The sequence below is a fragment of the Genypterus blacodes genome, unplaced genomic scaffold (genome assembly GCF_046128005.1).
Source record: "Genypterus blacodes isolate CSIRO-AG114 ecotype Tasmania unplaced genomic scaffold, CSIRO-AGI_Gbla_v1 ptg000128l_1, whole genome shotgun sequence".
In the NCBI taxonomy this organism is placed as follows: Eukaryota; Metazoa; Chordata; class Actinopteri; order Ophidiiformes; family Ophidiidae; genus Genypterus; species Genypterus blacodes.
The window spans coordinates 1898946-1923883 of record NW_027466930.1 but is presented as its reverse complement, the minus strand read 5'-3'; the positions used below and the strand labels follow the sequence as shown (position 1 = coordinate 1923883).

Genomic DNA, 24938 nt, shown 5'->3' with positions numbered 1-24938 from the left:
CTCCTGTCTGTCTCTGTCCCTGGTCCAGTCCATGGTTCTCCTCCTGCAGAGCCAGAGACAGTACATATTTGATTTTGATGCCTCGGGTCGGGTCACAGCCGTCACCATGCCCAGCGTCGCCCGTCACACCATGTTCACGCACGTCTCCGTCGGCTACATCCGCAACATCTACAACCCGCCAGAGAGCAACGCCTCCATCATCTACGACTTCAGCGAGGACGGCAGACCGCAGGCCACGCACTACCTGGGCACCGGCCGCCGCGTCCTCTACAAGTACGGCAAGCTGGCCAAGCTGTCGGAGATCGTGTACGACAGCACGGCGGTTGCTTTCGGCTACGACGAGACCGCCGGCGTTCTGAAGATGGTCAACTTGCAGAGCGGGGGCTTCTCCTGCACCATCCGCTACCGCAAGATGGGCCCGCTCATTGACAAGCAGATCTACCGCTTCAGCGAGGAGGGGATGGTCAACGCCAGGTTCGACTACACGTACCACGACAACAGCTTCCGCATCGCCAGCATGAAGCCTGTGATCAGCGAGACACCGCTGCCCGTTGACCTTTACAGATACGACGAGATCTCTGGCAAGGTACAGGCGTGGAACACACGGTCCTCTACCCGGTAACACTTACTCAGCTCAGTAGTACTCAAACTTCTCCATCCCTCCTACAGGTGGAGCACTTCGGAAAGTTTGGCGTCATTTACTACGACATCAATCAGATCATCACCACCGCCGTCATGACGCTGAGTAAACATTTCGACACCCACGGCCGCATCAAGGAGGTCCAGTACGAGATCTTCCGCTCGCTGATGTACTGGATGACGGTGCAGTATGACAGCATGGGGCGAGTGGTGAAGAGAGAGCTGAAGATCGGGCCCTACGCCAACACCACCCAGTACCGCTACGACTATGACGGAGACGGACAGCTCAGCGGCGTGAAGGTGAGCGTTTCAAGCGAGAGAAAAGTGGATTTGACTCTCTTGACCGCTTACAACGCTTTACATCATTTGTTTTGTCTTTCTTTGTCTATGCAGGTGAACGACTGGTCGACGTGGCGCTACAGCTACGACCTGAACGGCAACCTCCACCTGCTGAACCCCGGCAACAGCGCCCGCATCATGCCTCTCCGCTACGATCTCCGGGACAGGATCACGCGCCTGGGAGACGTCCAGTACCGTGTAGACGAGGACGGCTTCCTCAGCCAGCGTGGCACCGACGTCTTCGACTACAACTCCAAAGGTCAGCTGCTGCGTGCCTACAACCGCGGCCCCGGAGGCTGGAGCGTGGTGTACCACTACGACGGGCTGGGCCGCAGGGTGTCCACCAGGAACAGCCTGGGACAGCACCTTCAGTTCTTCTACGCCAACCTCAACCACCCCACCAGGGTCACACACATCTTCAACCACTCCAGCTCCGACATCTCCTCGCTCTACTATGACCTGCAGGTAGGTGTGGGTGGATGGAGATGTTTGTTAGATGATGCTGACATGATGTTTCCTGGGAAAGTGGATGAATGGTGATGAAACGTGCTAAGACTAAGTCTTTTGAGTTTTCATTACAAGCTTTAAAGCATTCCAGCAGGTCTTCCATCACCAACAATGCAGGTTTAATGAAGGAGAACATTATTCTCTGTCTTCTTCAGGGTCATCTGTTTGCTATGGAGGTGAGCAGTGGAGAGGAATACTACATTGCTTCTGACAACACCGGCACGCCTTTAGCCGTCTTCAGCAGCAACGGACAGATGATCAAACAGGTACGAGGCTGAGCTAGCTTTCATTCCCACAAGTTGTTTGTCTTTCTGCAAGAGAATACCTGAATACAAGACGCTGAATCATCCTGAGTTAGCGAAAAGTAAGAGAAATGGCGTTTGTCTCATCCAGGTACAATACACAGCCTACGGAGAAGTGTACCTGGACTCTAACCCGGAGTTCCAGCTGGTGGTTGGTTTCCACGGCGGTCTCTATGACGCCTTGACCAAGCTGGTCCACTTCACGCAGAGGGACTACGACGTGTTGGCTGGGAGGTGGACCTCGCCCGACTACAGCATCTGGCCAAAGATCGGGAAAGATCCCTCGCCCTTCAACCTGTACATGTTCAAGAACAACAACCCGCTCAGCGACATGCTAGATGTCAAGAACTACGTCACAGGTAGGAACTCACCAGGCTAAAGGATTATTTCCACTTAATTTAGCTCGTATGCAGTAAATACAGAGGTGGGGTTTACATTTCTCGCAGTCACATTCTCCTTCGCATATCAGGAAATCCACTTCAGTCTGTATTGTTCAGGAGAAATGCTTTTGTTCTCGTTACACCAGCTGAGCCACAAAAGAGTTACAATCGCTCATCCTGGCAGTGTTTCTGTGATGAAAGGATTCATTTTATATTGTGCGTGAAGTCATTCACCTGAGCCATTCTGCTCCCGTCTGCTCTCAGATGTGAAGAGCTGGCTGGTGATGTTCGGCTTCCAGCTCAGTAACATCATCCCCGGGTTCCCTCGACATTCTCTCTACTTTGTGGAGCCGCCGTACGAGCTGCAGGCCACCCAGCACTGTGAGAACGGACAGGTATGACGCAACACGCCTGCTGCACCTGATGACCAAGAGAACAGGGTCGTCTTCATTATTAATCAGGTGATATCATGGATTTTTGTTTGAAATCAGTGATGTTTAAAGTCACAATTTCCTCTGCCTTTCACGTGTAGCTCATCACCGGCGTGCAGCAGGCCGCAGAGCGCCACAATCAGGCCTTCATGGCTCTGGAAGGTCGTCTCCTCAACAAGGAACGCCGCAGACGCAAGGACAAGCCCGGCCACTGGTTTGGAACCAGCACCCCAATCATCGGCCGTGGAGTCATGCTGGCGCTGAAAGAGGGCAGAGTTGTGGCGGGCGTGTCAGCCGTGGCCAGCGACGACAGCCGTAAAGTGGCTATGGTGCTCAATGGCGCCCTCTACCTGGAGGGCACGCACTACACCCAAGATGGGAAGGACTGTCACTACTTTGTGAAGGTGGGCTCCGTCGACAGTGACCTGCTGGCTCTGGGGCTCACTAACGGCCGCAAGACGCTGGAGAGCGGCATCAACGTGACAGTGAGTGGCCGGTCGAGGAGAGGGGTGACGGTGGAGTTTGCGGTTCCCTCGTTAGTGCTGAGCATTCGCTACGGGCTTGCTCCGGATGTGGTGGATGAAGAGAAAGTAAGACTGTTGGAGATGGCGAGGCAGAGGGCCTTGGCCGGCGCCTGGGCCAAGGAGCAGCAGAGGGCCAGGGACGGGAAGGGGGGCAGCCGCCTCTGGACGGAGGGGGAGAGGCAGCAACTTCTCACGACGGGCAGAGTACAGGGCTATGACGGCTACTATGTTCTACCTGTGGAGCAGTACCCAGAACTGGCAGACAGCAGCAACAACATCCAGTTCCTCAGACAGAACGAGATGGGAAAGAGGTAACAGCCCACCTGAACTCCTTTGACGAGCAGACACTTTCTTTTGTCCCACATTCATTTCCTAAGATGGTGTTCCTTTTCCTACACAGCCTCCTCACCCCCGCTCCTCTTAAAACCCATGGAGAGTTAAACAACAAACGGGGTTACTCACGGAACGCTGCAGGGACTTTTGACAAGAATGACTGAAAACATTATTGTTAATTTTAATGCCACAGGCAAATAAATTTAACGTTTGGTCAAATTGTTCTTTTTTGGAAAAACTTTGACAACTGAAAAAGCACTGAAGAACTTTGAAAACTGTTGCTTAAATGAATAAGAAGATTCCCCTTTTTAAAAAAGATAATATTTTCGCCCATATTTTTTGGGTCACACTGAGAGCGGCCATGACAGCTACTGAACACACGGTGGCGTTGTACTGCGCCGGCTTCTGCAGTGAAGGCTTGTCTCTGAATACACACTGAAGGCAAAAGGGACCAAAGCGGAGGCAAAGTCGCATCCATTACAACCACCGATCAAAGGAGGACGTCATCAGACATCAGCCAATGCAGCATAAAAGCTCATCCAATATTATGAGTCGTCTCCCTGTCTCAGGCCTCCCATTGTCCACCACGGACCTGTCCTCTGCTGCTGACCATCCAAACGAGCAACTCACAAGCTACCGGCATCCTCCAAACAAAACGTTGTTAGCGGACTAGACAATAAACTTTATATTGAAAAAAAAAAACACAGTTAAAAGTGATGGCTATATTTGTGGACGGTGGCTGGACGCAGCGTTGTTTATTTTGAAACGAGGAGAAGAATCATGTTACTACATACGTGTCAGACTACACTAAACTTCAGGATGTTGCGTATACTGTAGATGCCGTAGTTTTGTATGTTTCAGTCGCGGTAGAATTGTGACTTTCACCAAGGCACTTCTGTACAGAAACGATCAAACACACTACTCACACAGTCCAGAAGACATGCTCAGCTAGTATTTATTTTACTTTATTCTCTTTTTTTAGTTATTTATTCTTCTTAGTACTATATGACAATCATGAACGAGTCATCGGTTCTATTCAAAATGAGCATTAATTAATTAATTTCTTTTGTAAAATATGTATGAAATGTTCATTTTGGTTTTTGTATTTCAGTTTGCTGTCAGGGCAAATAATAGTCACTCTCAAAAAGAATAATTTATGTAATAAAGTGTTTTAAAAAGCGGTTTATACTTTAAATAAAGTCTTTAAAACTGTGAAATCTGTTTTTTCGAAATATATTTCAATGTACAGTGTATAGACTTACCTTTATGCAGCACAGTAGAATATTGTTCAGAATATCAAGTTTTATATTTCTAAGACGAGTGGCTTGTAATGTGCAAAATCTTTAGCTGGTCTTACTACTCTAGAGTTTTGTGACACTCTAATATTCCATATCTACAATATCGATTCCCAGTTTGTTGTTTTTTGACTGTTGGTTTCTTGTTTGGACGCAGAGATGTTACTGTCCTAGCTCCCAACAGCGGTAGCAGTAACGGATCCCTCTCACTGTGAAGAGACTCGTGCTGGATGTCATAATGTACCAAATCAGTATTATCACATGAAGATTCTTATACATTCACTGAAACGAGACTCTTCTGAGAACCTTATCAATAAAAACATAATTGTTTACTTCAACTGGGCAATGTGTATACGTCTAATTTTCCCCTTTCAAAGATCATCTTTCATATCATGCCGGATTCCATCATAAACGCTGAAAACTTTCAAACTAGATCTCATTATTCACCTCTCTGACATTTCAAACACAGATTTCTGGTTAATAACTAGAAACGCTTTTCCTGAAGAAGATGTGCTGTGATTGCAATTGCTGAAACTTTCTTCCAAAGGCTGAAGAAGTGCATGATAGAAGTGTGAAGGCCCAAAAAAATGTTTTGAATGATTTCTGTACCTGAAAGTATGAAGAGTTTTGAAGAGCCTGAAAGTATAAAGGGCCTGAAGGACATTTGAATGTATTTTAATTAGGCCCACATTGGATGCGTCGAGCATGACTGTGATGAAAGATCCATTCTTCAAATCCCCGAACCTCCTCTGCAGACAAAGGCGCCAACACATTCCAGACATATTGGCCTCTGGTTTTCTTAAAACTGTTTATCAAGTTTCTTAGTAAATTTAGCTGCACAGTATGGAAACTATGCGATGGAAACTATGTGTACAACAGCGTGATACATCGTGAACTTTATGCAAGGGAAAAAATGACTAAATGACTGAATAAAAAAAGGTGAAGGTGAAGAATGATAGAGTAGAAAAACAAGAACAAAGAGGAAGAAAAGAACGATAGAATGGAGAACAACAAAGGAAAAGGAGGTGAAGAAAATGAATGATAGCTTAGGAAATCGAAAAAACGAGAAAAAGGAGGTGAAGAAAAAGATGAGAGAAAAGAAAAATAACAACCAGAAAAAGGAGGTGAAGAAAAAAGAGGTGAGAAGTACAACATCCTGAGTGTGGGGGGTATGTGGTCCAAAACATTTTTCTGTACAAATTCTGAACAGGTTGATGTTACATGATATCTGTAGGTTTTAATTATGCAAAAGTAATCGAGTGCCCAAAAAATGTATGAAAGAAGAGAGAAGAACAATACCCGTCACAGCAATTAATAAATGGCTCCATTCCATTTAGGTGTCCCAGTGCCAAATTGGGACAGAGCTGTCATTTAACTGCTCAAATCCATACTGAAATACAAAGAATGTTCCAAGTACGGCAGGATAATTCTTAAGGGAAAATATATTTAAAACAATTCTTGGAGTAAGTTTGTATACTTTTAATCATGTGTTGAATCTGGGATATACAATATATATGTCATACAATGGGTACCTTCTACATTCACAAATGATTAAAGAGGAAATTGTTGCATCAACTTATCAAATTTAACGTCAAAGTGTCAAACATAAAGGAACTTTTACATTTTCCTGTCCACAGGTAAGGAGGCAGACTTTTTTGACATTTGACACAAACACCTCATCCTCCCCAGTGCTGCCCTGTAGGCGGTCAGATGGAAATAATTCACATGCTTCTGTTGCCGGGGTAACGTTACACTGCGAGTCTGCATGAGACATGCCTGCAGCTCGTTTACATTCATGCAAACGGGGCGAACACCGGCCACGCCTCCCAGTCACTTCTCTTTGTAGAAACATAAATATTTTAACTCATATTGTAAATGTTTGCGATGAACCTGGCCTCACGCCCTACAGCAACACGGTGTTTGTATAGTTTATTAGGCCAACAGCCATGTAGCAAACAGAGCAGGGTCACCTCTCACCGTGTTATAAATAGACACATGGATCCAGCCGGGTCACAGCAGCTATAGTGGGCTGATCTTTACCCTCTGCCTCTTGCTCACACTAACACGCTGAGAATTCCCCCAAACAAACACAAATCACCATGGGAATCAATTATTTTAATGCAAGATTTTTCATCTGAAGCAAAAAAAGGCGTCTTAACAAGTCATTTGGTTTCTCCTGTTGAGCAAAAAAACATATTTCATTTCATATTCTCAGGGTTTATCTTAAAGGAATGTACTAAAATAATATTGAAATGATTCATATAACAAGATCACCATGAAAAAACATTGTGGCTGTAGATCGCTAACAGTAATCAAGCAGAAATCTTTAGAAATGCATTCCATTGTCGTACGATTCACCTGAAGACATACAATGTGCAAAGAAAAGGGACATGATTCAGGCATCAGCTTCTTCAGAGGAGCCCGAAGCTCTCTTAGCAGCCGCCGTCATGGGTGCTGTTGGGGTTGCAGGTCAGGGGGTCTTGGTGTTGGGGGTGTTGGTTGTTGTTGGGGAACAGGGGAAGGAGCAAAGCAGGAAAAGGAGACAGGAGGGAGAGAGGGAGGGAGGGAGGGGTGTATCCAAAAAGGTATGAGCCCCATCTTACAGAGGTAATAAGATCATAAAGTGCCAAAGAGCCTCACACTACACAAGCCTGAGTTCCAAGTATGTCAATATGTGTGTGTATGTTCTCATGCATGACTATGAGCGAACGAGCATGAGCGACATGGAGTGACGTGTGTGTGTGTCTGTGTTTTTTTCAAATTGTGTGTCCACCTTTCCATGTCTGTTGCCAGTCAGTCGTGTGTTTCGGTGTGAGATTACATTGAAGAGCCTGAGATTTTCGGGTTTGCTTTGAAGCTCAGTTTCAAGCTGCTACGACATCATCCCCCCACCCCACCCACCCCCCCCCCCCCCTGTGGGCAGGGGGTCAGTCATACCAAAGTAAGAGAAGATGGCTCTAGGAAGAGAATGGCGGACTTCCATGTGGGCTTGAGGAACATGTTTTATTTATTGACAAGCAAGAGATTGGGAGGAGGACATGGAGGGGGCGGTAGTGCAAGGTTTAAGGCAGGAGGAAGGGGATCGGCTGGGTTCGAGGCACAGAAATCAGCAGCACAGGGGTTAATTGGGTCGACGGTGATGTGGGGGTGAGGGGGGGCTCGTTATGTCAGCATGTCCCAGAGACAGCAGCAACACAGAGCCGTCCAGCAGGCCGTCAGACACGTGTCCCCCGCGTCATCTCGTCTCCTGTCCTCCACCACGTACACTGCAGAGGGACAGACAGAGAGACAAACAGGCGGCGTGATAAGAAGGGAAAAGGGCGCCAGAACACGGAAGAGCTTTTTTCCTCTTTTTTTTTCTAAACGCAATTAGCGAAACACGTCAGAAAAAATCTGCGATTATTCTGTGAATTGCGGCGTTGATGTCTGCAGCTGTGAGTTCAAGTGTGACCGCGGCGGCTATGATTTCCTCCTCATTATCCTCGCCGTGGGAGCCGTGTCGCCATGGCAATGTCATGGCAGCCCACCGCCGCAATCACATGGCGTTGCGGTTGAGTGACACTAGTGCCGCTCGGGGTGTCGTCGGACACGTGAAACCGGCACTTTGGGGACTGCGGGCGCGTTCGCAATCCCACAATATCCACGCTGTTTGCTTTCAAAACCAGTCAAGTATTTGTTTCGCCATTAACTCCTACGTCTGAGTGGTTCTTATCAAAGGATTTACCGTACATACGTGCAGGGTTAGCCGTCTGTGTTTGTCTTTCCTTGTCTGTGTGTGATTAATCATTCATGCGGAGGAAAACTCATCCAGCTATCAAAAAAAAAACAGGTGCAGCGAGTCAGGACATAGGTGAGATCGTTACCAAGGTGACGGGTTGGCAGATAAAGAGAAGCTTGCTGACCACTTATTGTTGTCGCAACTGATAATGATAAGACTGTGATATGAAGCGGTTAATGATTAGCTCATTCTTTAAAAGTGCTGTCAGAGTTTTAATAGCAGAACGCTCTCTGATCCTGGGGCAGCTGGATTTATGATCTTCTCTGGAAGCAAAGCTGTTCTTTATTACATATTTGGAATATTTTACAACTTCATATTTGCTTGTTGTCTCGGTTGCAGTCTGTACCACAGTTCAGTCTAGAGTTGCTCCTGTAGTAACATGACCTTTCATCTGAAACCTGGCTTCATTTCACACTTTTTAATCCTTCGTTTCACCGTCTCTTCTCTATTTTTAAACATGTCGGCCAGCTAGTCAGTATTCACCCTTTGTAACTGCTTTGAAACATCACCCACCTGTGTTTTTGGGCGGTTCCCCATACATGGGTCCGGGTGGCCCTCCCTGCCAGCCAAACTGCGGTTGTCCGGGGTATCCTTGGTAAGGGGGCTGTCCAGGGCCGGGGTAAGGTCCCTCGGGGCCCACGGGTCCCGCCGGGTAGTTGGGGAAGGCCGGGTTGGGTTGCTCCATGTTAACAGGGTACCCTTGCTGAGGGTAACCCTGCTGGGGGAAACCCTGCTGCGGGTAGCCCTGCGGAGGCATGCCCTGGACTGGGTAGGCGGGAGCATTGGGGCCGGGGCCTGGGTACGGAGGAGGCTGCTCCACGTTCATGTTTGGGTCCAACAATCAGCTGTAAACAACAGAGACGCAGGAGCAGAGGTTCATACAACAGAACTGCTTTAATGTAAAGAGTGAATACAAACACTGAGATAAAGAACAGATGTGTGTCCCGTAGATTTACTCATTTAAATCCATTTGAAACGCATTTCTAGATAAAAGATTCACCATCATATTACCCAAGGGAAAACCCTGCCATCGTCTTCATCATCATCTTGCTATTGATCTGAGAGCAAATGGCTGCTCGGGCAATGATGCATCATCGCAGTTTGCAATTACCTTTATAGTTACAGATGTGAGCTGCCTGTAATTCTGTTTTGGTTAACATTACTGAAAGATGGGATCAATGTGTGGTGTTGTACAGTATGTGCTGCTGTGTGTGTGATTGTGTTTGTGCGTGCTTGTGTGTAGGTTAGGGGGATGAGAGCGAGGAGGGAGATGAAGCCTCTGGAGTCACATTAGGCAATAAATTCCTTTGAGTCCCGACATAAGAACACAACATTTTCAGCAAGGTGCCGTGTGATGCAAGCGTTTCCCCAGAACACAGCGACGCACAACACTCTGAAGATCCCGTCACCATCTCCAACCAGATGGAAAAGACGACTATTGCATATAGAGTAGAAGCTTAAAGACTATAGGAGAAATCTTTGATAATATGATATATAATTCAGTGATCAATCGCAACCCGCAGCAGCCGTAGCATCGTCTCAGTGTAAACCGGCTCAACGCGGTTCTCGTACCTTCGAATACAGAATTAGGTAAAATCTAATGAGTCATGGGAACGAGGCGGGCAGGCAGGATATCTGTCCTCACACAGACACACAGGGACACAACGCGTCATGTTACAGTGGAGAAGATGACCCGTTTGTATCATGTTTCCATATAAAACCCTGAGATCAAAACACGGGACACTGGGAGCTCCCGGCTAGCATTGCGCATTACTAGATTGATTGTTTAATGTATAACTTTGGATAACGCCCTGTTTTTCCACTTACAAGATGGCCGATTGCTTCATCGATAAAGCCATTATCCTTATTAGACTTGGACACGTCAGCTGTGCCCTTTGTCACTGCGAGTGACCAGGCAGAACGGCCACAACAATGGAAAAAGGGGGCAGGCGTGTTGTGCTGTGCCTCCGTCAGGGCCTCCCAGGTTTCGGCTGTCACTTTGTATATGTACACTGTAAACATCTAAACAAACGCCTCCCGTTTCTTATTGTGCAGCCTCTCACGTCCACATCCAGGTTTCCATCTGTAACAATCTATGCCGCAGCTGCTATCGAGTCGTTTCAGAAATACGTGGCCTGTGCTAATGACACGGGTGGCGTCGATACAAGCTGTAATCTACGCTCCCTATCTGTGTTGGAACACGAACGCGGGTACAAACTGTAATGGCTGCGACTGTACTATTATCTCAGCGATTGCCCTAATTCCCTCGTAAAATGAAGAAAGTTGAAGTGGTCCTCTTGTGTAACGCTACATGTCAAAGATGATTAGATAGTGACTTGGAAGCGTGACGCACAAAAACATACACTTCTGTGATAATGTAACACTTCCTGTTTTGAATGTAGCCGCAAAATTCTGCGCGCTGGTGTTAATGAAGAGAATGTTTGGACATTTCACCACTCAATCCGAGTTCGCGACGCTACGGACAGATGGCAAGGACTCTGTCACCATGGTTACCCTGCTCCCTGAGGTACAAGTCGTTCCCGGGCGCCTTGTTTTTGTGTGTGTGTGTGTGTGCCTTTAAGGCTTTGACACAATAAAGCACAAACATTTATCAGATTTCTTCTTTTTTTGTGTTAGTGTGTGCTGACTGCCAGGCTTTGGTTCCTACTCCTGAGTCAGTTGTGACCACACAGTGTTGCCTTTCTGGATGACTAGCCAAAGAGGGAAGTAGGTGTGGAATAAAGTACAATAAGCACCACTTTAAACTCCATTATCCTTTGTTTTTACTCAGATGAGGATTCACACTACAGGGTCAACTAAGTTCTTCATCAAAGGCCAATTCTGAATTATACTTACTCATCTGTAAACAAACAATGACTTATCAGTTCCTCTGAATCTAAAAGTGCTTCTACTTCCCCATCTCATATCTGTAATCTAGCAAACGTCTTACTGTCTTACTTTCTCACACTGCCGCCCACCAACCTCCTTCCTCCGTCTCTTTGTATTTTTGAAGAAGCTCCCAATGAGAGCATCGCGTTACAGTCTATAACCAATCAGATCAACTTTGCATAGGTTACCGAAATCCAATATGGGAGACGTTGCACTCTGGAGACCGGACCTCGTTTGCAGCTCAGTGTTGCTTTCTCTGAATAAATCAGCTGATATACAGTAGAAGTGTTGGTCCGTCAACTATTGTCTTTGGACCAGAGTGGAACTATTCTCCACCACATAGGAGGGGCTTCTGGAAATGACACCTTAGGAACAGTTAGTAACTTGATGCCAGTGAGGATGTCTACAGGTCGGTCTTGACTTGTCCGTTTGTGACGTGTGTGTCATTTGCTTACCCCCTTCCTGGACAGCCAGACTAAGCGGCTGAACCCAGACTATGTTTTCAAAACAATATCATGGTTGTAACATCACATACAAGGTAGGTATGCAAACACCCACTCCCTCACACACACACACACATGCAAACTTGACCGACACTGAAAGTAATGGTACTCTCAGACCCTCATATCAGTCATCGTCAGTCACACTGGTTACAATCAAACACTGAAGTTCACCTAGAGCCAAGCTCGGCCTGAGGTTTCTTCCTGTTAAAGGGGATTGTTTCCTTGCTGCTGTCATCAAAGTGCTGCTCCTGGGGGAATGTTGGGTTTCTTTAAATGCTCTGGATGTAAAGTGCCTTTGTTCATTAATACATAATACAAAAAGAGTTGAATTGAACTGGAAGACGAAAGTGAAAGACGATGGATCACGCAACTCAAGAGACAGACTTCACAAATCTGTTCAGGGCCACAATGTTTCTGTTTGTGTTATCATGTGATACAAATTCCTGTTTTATCATCAAGAAGGGAGAATTTTACTCCCCTGCCAAATGCGCCACATAAAATGAAATTTAAAGCAATATGTACAGAATTAGAAATGGGCTAGAATATATGTCAGCATATTAAAAATCTGTGTTGGTCTAATTTGCTTCCATAACAAACCTTAAGTTACAATGTTAATATTCATTTCGAAAGTGACGGAGGGAATTTGTGGAGGCTAACAGGCGCTATACATGTGGAGGCCATAGGGTGAGAAGCTAAAGCTACACGACATATAGGACACAAAACTACAGTCCTTAAATGGAATAAAGCTTAATTTTCCATCTCTACAGATTCTCCTTCTCTGCTGTTGCATCCAACCTGGCGGCTTCACTGGCAGATGGTAATGTGAGAGTAACTGCGCACATAGATATCCGATCATTAGCAGCATGTTTTCATCTACGCACCAATTTAGCGGCGTTGGATGACCTGCTGCATCTTACAAGAAAATACACGAATAAATAAAGATATAAGGTTCATAGACGAAGAATAAACATGTGACAGCTGTTATATTCTCTCCCCCAGACACACTCAAAGAAACAGAATGAGCTATTAACACATCCACGTCTACCAACATTAAAAGCTCAAATATGATCGATTTAACGCAGCGGTTGACGGCAGCATCAAATCATGATAATGCTCATTTTTTACGACCGCTCTTTGATTTATTGACGCGTACTGATTATTTTAACGTAAGAATTTGGTTTTCACCATCAGAACTCCGACGTTACGCATCAATTCGTTATTCCTTTATGTCTGCGAACACATCAGTGCGAATGGAAGTAGCAAGTGCAGGCCACAGCCCGCACAGCCCAGCGCTTTGTGCCCATAAACTTCATCCACGGCAGAAATGTCCTCAAATACGAGCCGCTTACCTCAGAATAAACACAAGCCCGGGTTGCGTTCAATGACCGCCGACTGTCTCTGGCAGTGAACCCTCCTCGACTCCTGGCGTTTGTTACTATTTTGTTTTACCGCAATCAGAGACCCTCTCGTCCCAATAAACACATTGCGTATCCGTCTTGCCCGGCACCTGACGTCACTGAGGGTACATCAAGCGGGGGCGGGGGGATGAGGGGAGTTTTAAAAGACGGTGACTAACGCTCGATATGTTATTGGTCGCCGCGGAACTCGCTGCTCGCCTCGTCCAATGGGAAGAGAGAGTGGTGACACGAGGGGGCCGACGGTGAAAATCGATGACACCCGATCATATGGCTTAATCAAAGATTAAACGGGGTTTACGCCGCAGCCAATGACGACATGAACACGAAGAGGGAGAATGTCCGAGATGAGTGACTAATTATTGTTAATCTTTAATGACTGCTATGGTTAGACTCAACCATTATATTTTATTTTTATCGTATTAACCTAAATGCGTTGTCATAAATCAGAATACATTTTAATTCGTATTGTGTATTATTCTTTTACTTTTTGTTATTGATATTGGCAATGTTCTTTTTGTATAAAAGTAATTAACAATCATCCAGTTATATACAGAGCTTCTATGTTTATTTCCCAGATGCCCCTGCTTAGGGATGACATGCAATTCTGCTTTTCCGCCAGCAGGTGTCAGACACTTCTCACTCTATTCTCTGAGCTCAGGGCCTTGCTCTGTAACACATTGCAGTGCAGTTAAAGGTCAGCTGTGTTTTGTGTTCTATTTCCGTCTGTGGTGACTTGGTGATCAACACATGCTTCACTCCCCCCCGCCCCCCCATTGTCCCTCTAGGACAGATTTAGCACACACATGAGGGGTGTACTACATAATTCTGGCTTGCTCGTCATTACTTCACTATTTTGCACCAAAACACAGCACTAGCGTTAATATGTGTAATTGAAATAGCAATAGTTTGAATGGTATAAAGGACATGGGTCAGAGTTCTCAATCAAATAAAGAGAAACATACCATTACAAGGCCTAAAGATACTTGTGAGATCCTCTTCTAAGTCTTTTTATAGAAGAGGAGCATATTTCTGAGTGAGTCTGCTCTCAGACATTGCTATGGCTCAAAGGAAGCTCTGCACGTGTACAGAGCTTTACACCTTCTCAGGGTCTGTGCTCTTTTCAGGGGCTCATTCACCAGACACGCTTGTACACAAGACCACACACTCTTGCAAACATCCAGATGAAATGTCCATATAATTCAAAAAACTTGAAAAAAAACTTTTGGATAGCTTTTTGTATTTGTATACAAAAAGCTGTATCAAAAGATACGCACACCACACACAAATACTGTATGTACTGGCAAGGGGGTGGCAGATGTGTGAGACAGGGCTGTGAAACACCATCTCAGTTCTTCAGGTCTTCCAGGAGACGCAGCATTACATGATCACAGTATGGAAATAGTAGCATTCCAGCAGCAGCTACGACAGCTGCCACTGGTTGTGGAAAATAAGTTGCTTCTACCCTGCAACCTGCTGGCATGTTCAATGTGTACATACAGCCGATAGCCTGCAATATCAGTGGAGACATTGCCCAAGACTGCCGTCACAAAGCCAGCAGCGAGGACTGACCTTTGACATTTTACACTTTGAGCCATGTTTGCAGCCTGTGAGAAGCTGTGCATGGTGTTATGAATGATGCTGGTGAAAGGTTCTGTTACCAGTGACACATTAAGCAATAGCTAGACAGCAGCTGTTTAAAGGAAGATCTGACTGACTGATCTGTTCTATTGGGCACAACTAAATTGAGTAACAAACAGCAGAGGGATGATGGTGTTTTCCCAATAATAAACTACTTTCATGTCAACACAGATTAGTTTCATATCCTTGTTTAGTAGTCAGAGGTCTCAGGTGTTTTTAGTACGTGTGGGTTTCCTGTATGTTGTATGTATAATGTATGTTTCTGGTGATTTTGTTAAACAATCAGACCTTCAATTACTGACAGTAGTCTGTATTCTCCAGCTGTTATGGAGGCCTGATTAAATATGAAGTTATGAGTGTTTCATTATAACAGATTGCTTAACCGATGCATAGAATGTCATAACAATATTCAATAGAAGTCAGCAATAATAATGGTTCTACTGTTTTGTTTCTGTAAATGAATGTGTATGTGTACGTGGGGGGCTAGTGTGTGAGACAAGCATGCTGTACATTTCCGCCCCCCCTCTGCCCTCTCATGACGGACGTGACCAAGTAGGCTGTGTGTGTTTCAGTGTCTGTTTACATCGTCACCGTGGCAAATCAGCCCCAGCTTGTACCCATCGGCTTCAGCAGGAGCAGCTGACAAAAATAGAGCCTCGTCCACCGACCCCAACCAACCCAACCCTGCACACTCTGCCACGGGGGGAAACTGGGGGGCGAGCGAAGGGAAGGGAGGGGCAAGGACAAGGAAAGGGGGCATCTTCTGTCTATGGAAAAGGGCAATACAGAAAGTTAAACTCTGGGGAGGCAGGAGTGGTCACCTGAGGTAACTTAGAGATAAAAGAGAGATAAAAAGCGTTGAGCAAATGTTTTCTATAGTGGCGTTTTGAAATGCATGTACCATGAGCTAAAATGTCACATGGCTGTTTGACTGTAAATGTACTCCTAATAAAACATCACAGACATCCCAACCTGACAGGGTATCATCTGATGAACACATCTCTCAAAGTGTCTCCATATATCTCAGCCTTAAAGCTAAAGTTCATATAAATCTACTGCAGGATTGGATATTAGTTGCATCAAAGACTTTGTGATGTAGACTTCTTCATACATTCAAACACGTGCTCTATCTCAAGGCCTGGGTTCAGTTACATTTAAATGTAGACGGTAATGCTGCAGGAGGTGTCACATGATTATTACATCAGATCGTGTATTAATGTATAAGCGTGCACGTGGATCACATTCCAGAGTCAGCTTATTCAGAGTCAGCAAAAAGTCATGGTGCAGGGGTACAGTGTGTGTAGAAGCACAAGCACAGTGAGGTTTGGGGAATCCCTCAAAACAACAAGTAGCAGCATGTGTTGTTTTCACAGTCACCTGGCAGCTGGCTTTGTCCACACGTGAACCTAATACGAGCATAGAGGCGCTTGTTCAAACAACAGCTCAAACAGTAAAGGCAAGTCAATACTCCATGGGCACGTGCATATATACAGCTGGCAGATTAAGTATTGCAGTGGTAAGTTGAAGAGTGCTGTCCTCTGTGGGTTCAGTATTGATTGCACAGCACATCGACTTTACTTGGGCTCAAAAGCACTGCAGAGGAACAAATGCTGGGCACAGACAGATATAACTGATTCTTATTGTCGACAGCAATCAATAAAAAAGACTCAGCAATGCAATTTAAGTAGTTTGGCCTATATACATCATCAGACCCATGGGAATTGAACAGCTGAGCAGACTGACCCACATTACCCGCTCAGATGTGATTTAGACCAGCTTGTATGTTCTCATGACTTCAGCATTGATCATAAGGTCAACAGCAGCTTTGAAAGCCAAACTGCAGAATAAAAGTGACTCAAGCATATTCAGTGGGTCCACAATGAACATGTGAGATAACTGACCAGTCAAATATCAGTGGGTGTCACAACCTTCACCCCCCAACCACTCCCCACATTGCAGAGTGGTTTCTGCATGTCTGGCCTTTGGGCTGCAGCTGCCCTCATTCCTTAAGAGCAGACCTACTTGTGCAGTTCACCTCTCATATCTACAGATCGCCGTCTGGAGCAGGCAGTTCTACCCAGACTGAAGGCCGATACAGTGTATGAGGCTTAACACAAAACTGTTAAGCCTCACATACAGCATCAGTCTTTCATAATGTCAAATGATACAATAATGCACTTTACTCTAATTTACTTAGATAAAAACAAAGTAGATAAATACTTATCTTATCTTAGTGTGCTATTGCAAGGTGTGAATGTTATTTTGACTGCTCACTCCCATATTATGCAATATGTTTAGGCTTCAGACTAGAAGTGCCGATTAGGCATAAAGTGCTGTGTGGACACCAACTTTAGATTTATGATTGTAGATTCTGCTCCTCAACATAACTTTGCGATAGTAGATACAAGAGTGTAAACAATGCACATCTCAAACATCAAGTTTCATGGCCATGACAAATTACGTGTAATGCTGCCACATGAAGTTCCTTGACCAGAGAGTGTGTGGCCAGAGCAGAAAGCTCAACTTCACATAAGTGCCACCATTCATAATGTTGAGTGAATCGGTAGACACACCCTAATTTCAGTCATAATTGATATTTTTCTCATCTTCGAGCAAACGCTCATTGACACAGCAACCTCCTGTCATATTTGCCACCTTGCTGCGCACATCAAAGACAGACTGGTAAACACACACACACAGCTGTGATGATACTCTATTTCTTTATCGAAAGAGTGAATTACTCAACCAGGTAGTGAGTTATTTTGAAAACCAAGTAGTTTCATGCAATTTGTTCAAAATCCAGGTGTTTTTTAAATCTTGAAAACAAATTAAAAATGTTTCCAGCACATATTTGAACGCTGAACAATACAGTTTTAGAGCAAGACTGACCAGAGCTAGTTTCCATACAAATGTGATCAGTATATGAAAGACAACAAGGATTTTACCCAACAGTTACTAAATGATATATGAATAAGACAGACACATGTTGACAGTTTAATTAACCTTTAATTGAAATTATTCACACATCATCTCTCCCTCCATACAAAATGAAGAAGCTGATTTTCAGTAGGCCCTGACCTGCAAAATTAGGAGACGCTTGTACACCCATAAGAAGGATGAGAAGCCTTCATTTAGGGACAAAATACAACATAAAACTGATGCCTGCAGTGAAAAACCCTACTTACATGTCTTAATGTAATCATTGTATACTTCCCCAACTTAAAAAATAGGCTACACAGTACCATATTCTTATTTACAAAAGATAAAAAAGTGAAATCATAGTTGATTATTTCCATCCTGCTGCAGCTCTATAGAGAATGTGCACCAATCCTGCCATCAACATTTCTTTACTTAACACTTTAGGGTCAAAACCCTACAGCTTTCCTACATAGTCATTATTTTTGGTTCCTCAAAAAGGCTTTTTGTATTAAAAAAATGTGAAAAAATGCTTAACATGCAATGTGCTATGGTCATTAAAGACCATGGAGGTGTTTTAACCAGTAACTCTCCACAGGAGGTAAAACTGGAGCTCAGATGTCCATCTCAAACTGGCTGTCATCTGTAGGAAAACAAAAAGAGACAAACAAATTAGTGGGCGTAAACAGTCAGCTGGCAGTTTGTAAGTCTGTTAAACTGAACTGGACCACACCCTAATAACGGACTGCAAAGCTCTTTAGAATACATACGACTACCGGGACACTAAATGGGTCTGCGTACACTAATCCCAAACTGGTGACATCCTGCGTTTACCGAACCAGATGAGAGAGAGAGACACGGAGGGAAAAAAGCAGGTCAGGTCTAATCCTCCTGGTTTTAAGCTTGACAGGAGGAATGGAGAGAACAGACTGATGGTCGAGTATTGACGACTACAATAACAGTCTCTTCTTGCTCCTGTCAAAAAAGGTCAGATGACTGATTTGTCAAACATAAGGACGAACACGCCACATAAACCTATTTACACAGCCGCCCCCACTCATTGTATTCTCTGTAAAGGGCTATTACGCACCAAAAGGCAATCCAGCCAGTCAAGTGGAGGCTGATTATACCCTGCAGCAGATATCATGAGTTTGTCAGACATATTGCTCAGTGAGCCAGTAGCCTTGTTTTACAGGTGCTAAACTCCTGACGCACTTCTCAACGTGGCAAGACTGCTGTGCTAAGAAAACATACAGTAGGCACGGCCATGCACAAACACAAGGGGCGGCTCTAATAGCAGGCAGGACAGCGTAGAATGCGGGCAGTTGGTGTGAACTAAAGCCAAGCGATGCTACCTCGTCACGGTCACAAGAACAGCTAGACCCACAAGAAACAAGCTGTGCAAAGGATATCTTAACTTCATGAAACGACAGGAACCGACAAAAACAAGAAGCGAGATGTAAAGTCAACGTTGCTCAATCCGGTAATTCCTGTTTTTACCTGCATCAACCTCTCCCCTACACCTGATCCTGCACACGTTTGCACATACGAATGCTTATTTGTGTGCCAAGTCCTACCTAAATGTAAAGTGGTACGTTTACCTGCAAGGTCCTTCTCCTCCTCCTCCTCTTTGAGCTCCTGCAGTTTCCCCAGGGGGTGTGTGGCAGGCACCGTTACCCCGGGGATCTGAGGCAAACAGCGTGGGGGGGTTCGGGCGAGAGGCGAGTTTCGACAATCCAAGAGAAACTTCCTGTCATAGATGATGCGGGTACCTGTGTTTACAGACAAGAGGAAGATCTTCAGTTTGATTTGACACACACACAGTGAGGCGAGATTGAGGAGTGAGCGAACCAACTTCAGGCTCAAGTCTGAGTTTCCAACGTAACCGACTGATCATGCTGTCGCCACGGTAACTTATGCTGCACAGCTAACCTGGTATGAGGCTTTTTGTTTATATTGGCGCCAAGTCGGGCAGAAACGTAAAGCCCCGCCTCTTGATCAATCACCATTCCTGCAGGATTCGCTTGACACATCTTTAGGGGGCGTCTCCACATACAGGAGGGTGAGGATATTCAGGGAACGACAAAATATGCTTCATTTCCCCCCCAACAGTATAAGCATTAATCTATTTACATACAGTATTTATATACGCTTAGAATAACGACTAGTCTTGGATATTTATCACAGATTATATTCAATCAACAAAAGCTGTAAAGAACAAAGCCAAATTCCTCTCTGGCATGATTGATCATTAAAGTGTTATATTCTTCAAACACCTCTAATCTTATCCTTTGCTCCTCTGATGTGAATCGCATTAACAAAGCCGATGTTAACAAAGCGTGTTGATTTGCAGCATCGTGAAACTGATTAAGCTGATTGCAGGATGAGATTCTGTCAAGCCAGCTGAAGTAAGCGAGGCTGAGCTCTGCTAAGCTTCCTCCCATAGTAAAGCCCCCAGATGTCACTTCCTACAATGTTTTCAGTAAATACTGCAAAAACTAAATCAAACCGAGCGAGTAGCAGGATTGTAGAGAATCCAGCGACAGACCGGCATTTAGAGCAGAATCACATTTTGGAGAGATGCACATCTGATGAGGAGGTGCACACATTTATCCACTGCTGAGGGGATTTGAGCTAGCAAAAGAGGGGTGGGGTGTGTGTGTGTGTGTGTACGCGCATACTGTACAGAAGGGAGGGATGAAGGCTTCCATAGTAATCGGTTCTTGGAAATCAGAGCACACAGACACCGTGTTCCACGAGGCCTTGAGATTAACGCCACATGTTCCCTCCAGTGGATTTATGTTTTCATACTTCCAGCAAACCAACATGCCCAGTTGTCTCATCAAGGATGGCTTTGCAGGATTACAATAATAAGGCCACTGATCTAGTTTACAGAGGCAAGATGTACAACCAGACAAACAGCCAACTTCCTGAAGCCCAAACTCGCCAATTTCATGTCTAAACCAGTGTCATAAATGTAAACTGCGCTATAGTTAAGGTTGTGAAAACAGAGTCAGGGAGTAATCGTGTAGTGGAGTTTGAACCGTTCTGTACACCATCAACTCAGCCTCCCGCTACAGGAAAAACATGTTATGTAAGAGCTGGCTGTTGAGCGGTGCATCCTGGACAAAGGGAAGCAAAGCGAGGGGGGAGAGAAGCAGGCGGAAAACAGGGGACCAGAGTGCAGGGTGAAACTATGCAGGGCAGAGGGTTCTGCATGAAGGGGTCAGGTCGGTGTGGAGCCACATGGCAGGACCCTACACATATAGACGACTTGGAGAGTTTGCATATTGTCTATAATGCAACTTTTACGACGTGTTTACTGGTGCCCTCATTTCTAGGGACAAATAAAGATCAGTGTACTCCCTGTGATACTCCCGCTGCACTACACACTTCCCCTTCCCTCCTCCTTTTGGTTTGGACAGAATGTTCTCAACTGTTCCTGAAATGCTAGGCAGAGGGGTTCCGGGGATTGGACGCCGTCTAAATTCTCCCCCACTCCCGAGGCCAATCACTTTGCTCCTATGACAGCCGGGCACCAACACCCCTCTTCCAATCACGGGTCACGGGTTACACAGCTCTTGTTGTCTTCTGACGTCACGGGTTTTTTGGCAGTAGCAAACAACGTGCTCACACAAATGTGGCGTAAATCATTTAAAAAGTTGTTTTTCCATGTGCATAAGTTATGTAATGTTACACAGCATACATAACACCATGCTGTGTACAGCTGAAGTGATCTGTATGATGCAACATTACACACATCTGCATTTAACCAACAAGTGTTTTTTTTTCTGGCTCAGGAATGCAGCCTGCTGTGTGGAGACGCCACATCTCAGTAGAAGAACTATTTCAGGGTTGTTTTGTTCAGGGTTGTTTTGTTGAGGATGCCACTGTAAAAAAAACGCAAACACTTTGCCAAGTCAAAGTGAGCACATGACTGCAAAGTAAACTTGTTGACAGAGAGCGTCAGGCGGCCACATGTATGATTCATAACGACGGCGCGTTTGTATTCGTCGAAATATGAGTAAAGACACGTTTAGTCTTTTAATGTTGCCGTGCGTGTGTGTGCAGCGTGTTTTAGATCATGGTAGATTACTAATTCGTGGTTTCGTCAGACAATTGTTGCATGTGTGAAGCAATCTCGCGAGAGTTTGTCGCTTGGACGTGTGTGCGAGCACGTACAAAGAACCCCTTTAGCTCAAGTTAGCTTTGCATCTTCTAAACTAAACCATAACAAGACGATGCATACAAACACAGCAACAACTTATCATGCAATACATTCGTTATATGCTCGTTTCCGCTTCTTACCTCCGGGCGTGGTGGAAAACAGCGTCCCCCCGGGTGTCTGGCTGTAACAGTCGGGCAGCTGGGACCAGTCCTTCAGGGTGAGCACCCTGGTGGGGATGGGGCAGCTTTTCACGGAGTCGGTGGTGGTCGACATGTTGTCTTCCGACGACGAGGGAGTGAAGACGGTGCGCTTTAAACGAGCCTGTACAGCTGAAGGGGGATGCTTACAACGTTCCCTCACTGCCGTGCAAAACAGACGAGTTGTGTTAAAGTGGTACTACAACATAGACGCAACACTTTCAAACGGAGAAGTAATGCAACTTCGAGGTGCGGGGCGATAGTTCAAACAAGCTCGCAGCTCACAGCCCGGTGGCGTCCGTCGTACTCGTTCCAGCTGACAGTGAGAGATCCACGCACCATGTGCTGTATTTGTAGCTGCTGCGGCCACTCGTGATGTTTTTGTGCAACAGCTACGAGACACGTGGGAGCGATGGTTCGGTTTGGTGCGAATGCTTTTACGCACCGGTACGGTCCGTGCGGGCGGGGTAGACGCTAACATGTATGACGTCTGCATGGTGTGACGTCTAATCAAGTTATAAATGTGGTGGAGACACAATAAACGTTTCAAAAGCTTGCGTTTGAAGTTATTGTCTACTTTGTATTTAGTTAACACAATCTAATGCAGCACAAACGCAAATGCACCACGTTAATAAACTACGCCTGAATTGTGTCGCGAGTTATCTACAAATGATCTAACGATAATGAAAACACGACTATAATGCCTACACAGACGTGTGTAGCATCAAACAGTTCAGTGCACCATTACAGTGAGTTAGGAAACTTCATTGGTGAAATTTAAGGTTCCCTGGTTCATAAAACACACGCTCCGCCTACAATTGACACGCCGACACTGCCCCCTGCGGACGGTTTGAGTGTAGAACAATCTGTGCCTTTCCCATTCTACATTACGACCATTTGGCAGACGCTTTTATCCAAAGCGACTTACATTACATTACCACCCTTTGCAGAGGGGGGGGGGGTGGGCAATTGAGGGCTAGGTGCCTTGCTCAGGGGCGGCTCGAGCCGGCAACCCTCCGGTTCCCAAGCGGAAGCTCTACCCACTGAGCCACTGCCTCCCTGAGGCTTCTACAGTGCTATAAGATAGCAGTTTGGTTTGGTTCTACCACCACCGGATGGCGCTCGATTTATTCCGAATGATCTGTAAGGGGCTTTGATTTGTTTGACAGAAACTAATGAAGAAGGCAGTTTATTTGTAATGCAGAAACACGATTTTTACAGTAATTTAAAAGTTGTATTTTGATTGGTCATTCCTGGTTATATGAATCAAATTGTTTGTTACTGGTGTTTTGTTATCATTTACAATTTTTGTATTTTACCCCAACATCGGGTGGATTCAGATGACCAGAAAATCCCTGTAATGCCCATTAATCATTAATCATCATATTTACAATGAATTGATTGCAGCTTTAATGAAAAAATCTGACCTTAATGGAGCAAACACCAAAATATATTTGATGACAATGACATGAAAGAACTGGTATAACTTTAGGAGGGCAAATGTGAAGTTATGAGTGAAGGGATTATGTGTCCAAATAACTTCCCCAACGATGTCGAAAGGCCTTCTGTAAACAGCAATGATGTAATAAGCTGTCAGATGAGCGTTTGCCTTGATCTAATGTAGTTTATTTTGAACCAAGGACAGTCTTTCAGTCAGCACAGTATAAAGGAAACTCAGGTCCCACCGAGATTTGAACTCGGATCACTGGATTCAAAGTCCAGAGTGCTAACCATTACACCATGGGACCTGCTTGTTCTCTGCACAGAGACCCGGGTGTTTTACAAGCAGGACTTAGGGGTTAAAACCAGCGTGGAAGTTTGACATATTTACATTGACAGTTTCACAATACATACATTAATTGAAAATGTATGCAGTGATATAAATTGTTCAAAGACATGAACTGAGCTAATTGCAAAAATGACTCAGTGTTTGTGTCAGCAGTGTTAAGAGAAACATTGTCAACAATATGGCTGCTTGAATTACTGAGATAACTGCTAATTTGTGTCTCATGCTTTGTGTCGTATTAACGTTCTTGTTGTCATCTTCAAGCGCATGATTCTCTATGTTGCTCAAATGCAACAATTAAAGAACACACAACATGAAATGCATTCCACAAGATGGACGCTTTCACTCACAGGCCAAGTTTCTGGGAACCTGACAACTGTAGAACTGTATTCATTATCAGTTTGACGCCAAAATCCCATCAAAGTCTTATCTGCCCCTTCCTGCTCTCAGAAGACACTGTTTCTATTTCTATACTGCAGTTACTGGAGATTGGATTCAAGGCCATCAAGCCCCCAATGCTCCATGCCCTTGAATCCAGTCTGCAGACATCACCACCATTCTACTCCTGTGATGGTTAGAGGTGAAAAGTATCGGTCACACTACACAAGTACACGACAAATTGATGCCAACGTGAAGAAGCTGTCCCTCCTCCTTTGTTACAGCATTGGATAGGACAGGAGAGAAGAGAGAATGAGAAGGGAGGAGGTCTGCAGAAGGTGGTGGAATGTTCTAGAAGACTCGAGAAAGTTTTGTGGTTGGTGGGGTGGGGCTTTGTCTGTGTTGTGTGCAAATCCACTGCACTGCCTCCTGCTCTGAATAAAGAAATTCTGCCAGTTGCTGGTGATCAAACAAAGTGAAAGATGAATACAGGAACTGGCAAGATGGCCTCGTTCCT

The 24938-nt window shown here is 45.1% G+C and overlaps 3 protein-coding genes and 1 non-coding gene across 7 annotated transcripts in view; 1 reads left to right on the top strand and 3 right to left on the bottom strand.

Moving 5' to 3' along the window:
• Positions 1-3755, top strand: part of tenm2a (teneurin transmembrane protein 2a) — a 140605-nt gene extending 136850 nt beyond the window's left edge. For all 4 annotated transcript variants that reach the window (XM_076162883.1, XM_076162881.1, XM_076162882.1 and 1 more), the window contains 7 exons: positions 29-586; positions 670-939; positions 1033-1443; positions 1641-1751; positions 1879-2146; positions 2432-2562; positions 2700-3755. In XM_076162883.1, coding sequence (XP_076018998.1) covers positions 29-586; positions 670-939; positions 1033-1443; positions 1641-1751; positions 1879-2146; positions 2432-2562; positions 2700-3437 — 2487 coding nt within the window. In that variant the 3' untranslated portion in view covers positions 3438-3755. The remainder of the gene's footprint in view (positions 1-28; positions 587-669; positions 940-1032; positions 1444-1640; positions 1752-1878; positions 2147-2431; positions 2563-2699) is intronic.
• Positions 3756-6850: 3095 nt separating this feature from the next.
• Positions 6851-13460, bottom strand: LOC143010470 (cysteine-rich and transmembrane domain-containing protein 1). Its single transcript, XM_076162801.1, has 3 exons — positions 13270-13460; positions 9042-9373; positions 6851-8016 (listed from the first exon to the last, which is right to left on the bottom strand). The coding sequence occupies exons 2-3, from the start codon at positions 9352-9354 to the stop codon at positions 7913-7915; spliced, it is 417 nt and encodes a 138-aa protein (XP_076018916.1). The 5' UTR covers positions 9355-9373; positions 13270-13460; the 3' UTR covers positions 6851-7912.
• Positions 13461-17962: 4502 nt separating this feature from the next.
• Positions 17963-22640, bottom strand: LOC143010451 (eukaryotic translation initiation factor 4E-binding protein 3-like). The gene is made up of 3 exons (XM_076162769.1): positions 22201-22640; positions 19494-19664; positions 17963-18535 (listed from the first exon to the last, which is right to left on the bottom strand). Exons 1-3 carry the CDS (start codon positions 22331-22333, stop codon positions 18507-18509), a joined length of 333 nt encoding a protein of 110 aa, XP_076018884.1. The 5' UTR covers positions 22334-22640; the 3' UTR covers positions 17963-18506.
• Positions 22641-23933: 1293 nt separating this feature from the next.
• Positions 23934-24005, bottom strand: trnaq-uug (transfer RNA glutamine (anticodon UUG)). The gene has a single exon. It is a non-coding gene; the product is annotated as a tRNA-Gln (tRNA).
• Positions 24006-24938: the final 933 nt, after the last annotated feature.

Coding starts and splice junctions, on each gene's coding strand:
- LOC143010470 (XM_076162801.1), bottom strand. CDS start 9,354: ATGAACGTGGAGCAGCCTCCTCCGTACCCAGGCCCCGGCCCCAATGCT. Junction 8,017..9,041: donor GGAACCGCCCAAAAACACAG/GTGGGTGATGTT, acceptor GTCCCTCTGCAG/TGTACGTGGTGGAGGACAGG.
- LOC143010451 (XM_076162769.1), bottom strand. CDS start 22,333: ATGTCGACCACCACCGACTCCGTGAAAAGCTGCCCCATCCCCACCAGG. Junction 19,665..22,200: donor GTTTTCCACCACGCCCGGAG/GTAAGAAGCGGA, acceptor CTGTAAACACAG/GTACCCGCATCATCTATGAC. Junction 18,536..19,493: donor GGAGGAGAAGGACCTTGCAG/GTAAACGTACCA, acceptor GTTTTCCTACAG/ATGACAGCCAGTTTGAGATG.